The sequence below is a fragment of the Epinephelus moara genome, chromosome 7, assembly GCF_006386435.1.
Source record: "Epinephelus moara isolate mb chromosome 7, YSFRI_EMoa_1.0, whole genome shotgun sequence".
NCBI lineage: Eukaryota > Metazoa > Chordata > Actinopteri > Perciformes > Serranidae > Epinephelus > Epinephelus moara.
Window position 1 is genome coordinate 585,408 of NC_065512.1, and position 3,537 is coordinate 588,944.

The window sequence follows — 3,537 nt, forward strand, 5'->3', positions numbered from 1 at the left end:
GTGACACAGAGTTTACATGGTGAAGGTCACAGCCTCTGACGGTCAATCACCAAAATGTTCCTAAACGTTTTTCCTACAGGAGTGTTTTTGTTTGTCTGTTTGTTTATTTGTTTGTTTTTTAAATGTGTTACGTATATATTTATTGTTGTGTGTATCGTGAGATGGAGCTCTACCCTCGGTGCTTGTTGAACTCACAGGTGACTTCAGTTCAGTCCATGACACAGACCACTGTGCTGGGGAGCTGCTGTTACAGCATGTGTGTAGCCTGTGGCGTCCAGCAGGGGGCGCGCCTCTCAAAGAGCGACTCATACAAACACAGGAAGTGACAAAGAGTCCGACGGAAGCTCAAGATAGTTCATGTTCTATTGTACACCGACAACACCACCCAGGAGAAAGATCACACAGATTTAATTCACGTCAGAATAAATACTCTAAATAAAAGCCTTGACGTAATAACTACGTCACATGTTGAATGTCCGGTTTCTGAGGTGATATTTGAGTGAGCTCGCGTAAAAGCGAAGCCGGAAGTACGCAGCAGGTGACCCTCCGGCTCCCGTTGGTTGGTGTGTTGGTTTCCTGACTCGGTGAACCGTCAGCCGCCGTCGTCCAGGACCAGAGACCGCAGAGGGTTGTAGTCATGTCGGCAGCTGCTCCGGGGACCAGCAAGGCGGCTCACGGTGATGTGGCCGCCAAGAAGAAGAAGGGCCCCGGTGCCCTGGCCACGGCCTACCTCGTCATCTACAACGTTGTTATGACAGCGGGGTATGTAGCCTCCGTCCGCGTGCTAACGCTGCTGCTGCTCGGTGTGTGTGTGTGTGTGTGTGTGTGTGTGTGTGTGTGTGTGTGTGTGTGTGTGAGCTGAGGATATAACATCACAGCATTGATACCAGGAGCTAAATCAACCCTCTGCACCGTCACAGTGATGATTATTGATTATTGATCTGCAGACTGTGGGTGATTATAACCGGAAGCACTGTTAGCATGCTGCTGAGCACTCAGACAACTTGGAGTGTGCTTCCCTGACGCTAATACAGATTAACGAGCAGCACACACACAGACACCACCTGCCGTGCACACCCCATAATATCAGTTTAATAATAATGTCCTAACATCAACTAACAAATGATACAGAAATAATAATGAATGATAATGTGCACAAAGAGAAAAGGAGCCAGCTGAGATGTATCTGTTCAGGTTATAGGCAGGGCAGCTTTATATGTACAGCACGTCATACACATGTCATACACATGTCATACAGCAGGGTAAGTCAAAGAGCTTTACAGAGCAATAAAATATAAAACATATTAAAGCACACAGATTTACAATCAAAGGCTAAAAAGAAAAAATGTATAAAAGGTCAAATTAATGACTAAATTATTTACAATTTAAAAAATCACCATTAAAAATAGCTAAAGTGCTGATATAAGATTATTTAAAATGATTTTAAATGGGGTTTAAAAATAAAATGAAAAACACATTCAAATGGCTGCTGTAAAGATGCTCTGCAGGATTTAAAGATGTAATTTGAATCAAACAAGAAACAAAAGTTACAGGAATAGTTCGTCCATAATCAGATGAGTTGATGAATAAAAGATTAATCTGCAACAATCCAGTGAAAATGTCAAAGATCAGTGAGTCACAGACACATTCACACTTCACAGATTTATTATGTTATTTAAATAGAAATAGAAAAATATAGATTTTTTTTTTCATTCCATAGAAATAATATATCTGTTAATCAAAGACAGATTCACGAGTAAGTAAAAGAATAAGATAGATGAAATAAAATAAATTGTCTAAATACAATTCAAGTGTTCTTTTTAAACCGAGTGTATCAACATGGACCTGATGATTCTGCACAGTGTTTGCATGTGTGTATGTTTATATGTAAACAGCATGTAGGATTAATGTTTACAGTACAGTATAATCATAATCTGTGATTAAAGTAAACAGCAGTTTATTTAGAGATTATTCACATTAACAGTCAGATAGAAAAACATATTTGATGGATTATTTTGTTTGTCGACTGATCACAGTTTGATTTGTGTTAAACCAGAGCTGATATAGATCAGTGTTCTGTTTCACACCCTCCTCTGCTCTGCTGCTCGGCCCAGATTCTTCCAGTACAGTTAAACAGTCCTGACCTTTGACCCTGAGGAGAGAAGTGTCTCTGCGTGTCTTTTATTGCTCTGGTTGTGACACTGTTGCACAAGAGAACAGTGGGTGTTGTTTGCTCTCTGCTCCAACCAGTCCGGTCACATTGTGAACGCCTCAGTATTGACGGGCCTCACACTGCCTGCTTTGTATTGAGCACATGTCGGCGCACACGCACGTCTTCGCCGCTCAAATGCAGCGTCTGCATTCAGATGCAGGCGAGCTCAGTTTCTGCCCAACCGGCTCTGATATTGATATTCATCAGTGCTGCTGACTGAGATTAAGAACAGATACTAATCACTGTCTTCACTCAGTGACACCAACGTGTGAAGTGAAACTGTGATCCTGATCAGACTGTCTGAACCTCCACAGGCTCTGCAGCTGACCTCTGACCTCTGTGTCCAGGGGGACAAGCTCAGTCTGAATAACCTGATGTATTATATTACATTGTTGTTGTACTGTGTGAGCTGAAACTATTATCAGGAAACATTTCACCCTCCATTAAAGATACAAACCTGACTCAGTGTGAACTTAACTTTTTAATATTTACAGAAACATTAAACAGTATTTTTTCTTTATGTGACTTCAGTCTGCTCAGTACATTAATGTTTAGAGGAGTGATGTCAAGACTTACCAGAATGTTTGATATAATATTGGGTCATTAAACGTGTCAGGGCTGCAGAGAAGGGAAAATAAGTTGCATTGCAGACAGTAACTGCAACAACAAATGTTCTTATATGTGCCAGCAGCCTGGTGCTCCAGCTATATGTTAGTTCTCTCTGAAGTTAAGGTGCACAGTCCTCATTAAACCATATGTAGTAAAGCTGTGTTGAAAAGTACATCGAAGTGCAGTTTTTTCCCAATGGTAAAGTTAATTTGTTCATCAGGATTACTGTCAGCACAAAGAAGCTCCCACTATGGAAGGGCTCATTTTATAAAGTACTCCTCAGTTCTTAAATCTGTGGTGCTGCACGTCCTTTGACCCCAGGATGCTTTATTTGAAACACAAAGCTCACGCTCACAACACAAGCTCATCTGGTAGCTCTCTATAATTCCTGCATTGACTAATCCTGTGATATTTCTTCTTCCCCTCTGTGCCGTCCAGGTGGCTGGTGATCGCTGTGGGTCTGGTGAGAGCGTACGTGGCCAGAGGAAGTTACCACGGGCTGTACTACTCCATAGAGAAGCCTCTCAAGTTCTTTCAGACTGGAGCCATTCTGGAGGTGAGACGAGCTCAGAGGTCTGAGTCATACCCACACTGTCACAAGTTTTAGAGTCCTCACAACACTTCAAGGGGAGAGGAGGTAGCAACACAACTCCACCTAATGGAGGCTGACGGCGCCCCAGATTCAAACGTCCAAAAACACATAATTGAAACCACAA

The 3,537-nt window shown here is 42.1% G+C and overlaps 1 protein-coding gene across 1 annotated transcript in view; it reads left to right on the top strand.

Moving 5' to 3' along the window:
* The first annotated feature begins 545 nt into the window (after window positions 1-545).
* Window positions 546-3,537, top strand: part of hacd2 (3-hydroxyacyl-CoA dehydratase 2) — a 12,498-nt gene continuing 9,506 nt past the window's right edge. The window contains exons 1-2 of the mRNA XM_050049494.1: window positions 546-762; window positions 3,260-3,377. Of these exons, the coding sequence (XP_049905451.1) occupies window positions 638-762; window positions 3,260-3,377 (243 nt within the window). The 5' untranslated portion in view covers window positions 546-637. The remainder of the gene's footprint in view (window positions 763-3,259; window positions 3,378-3,537) is intronic.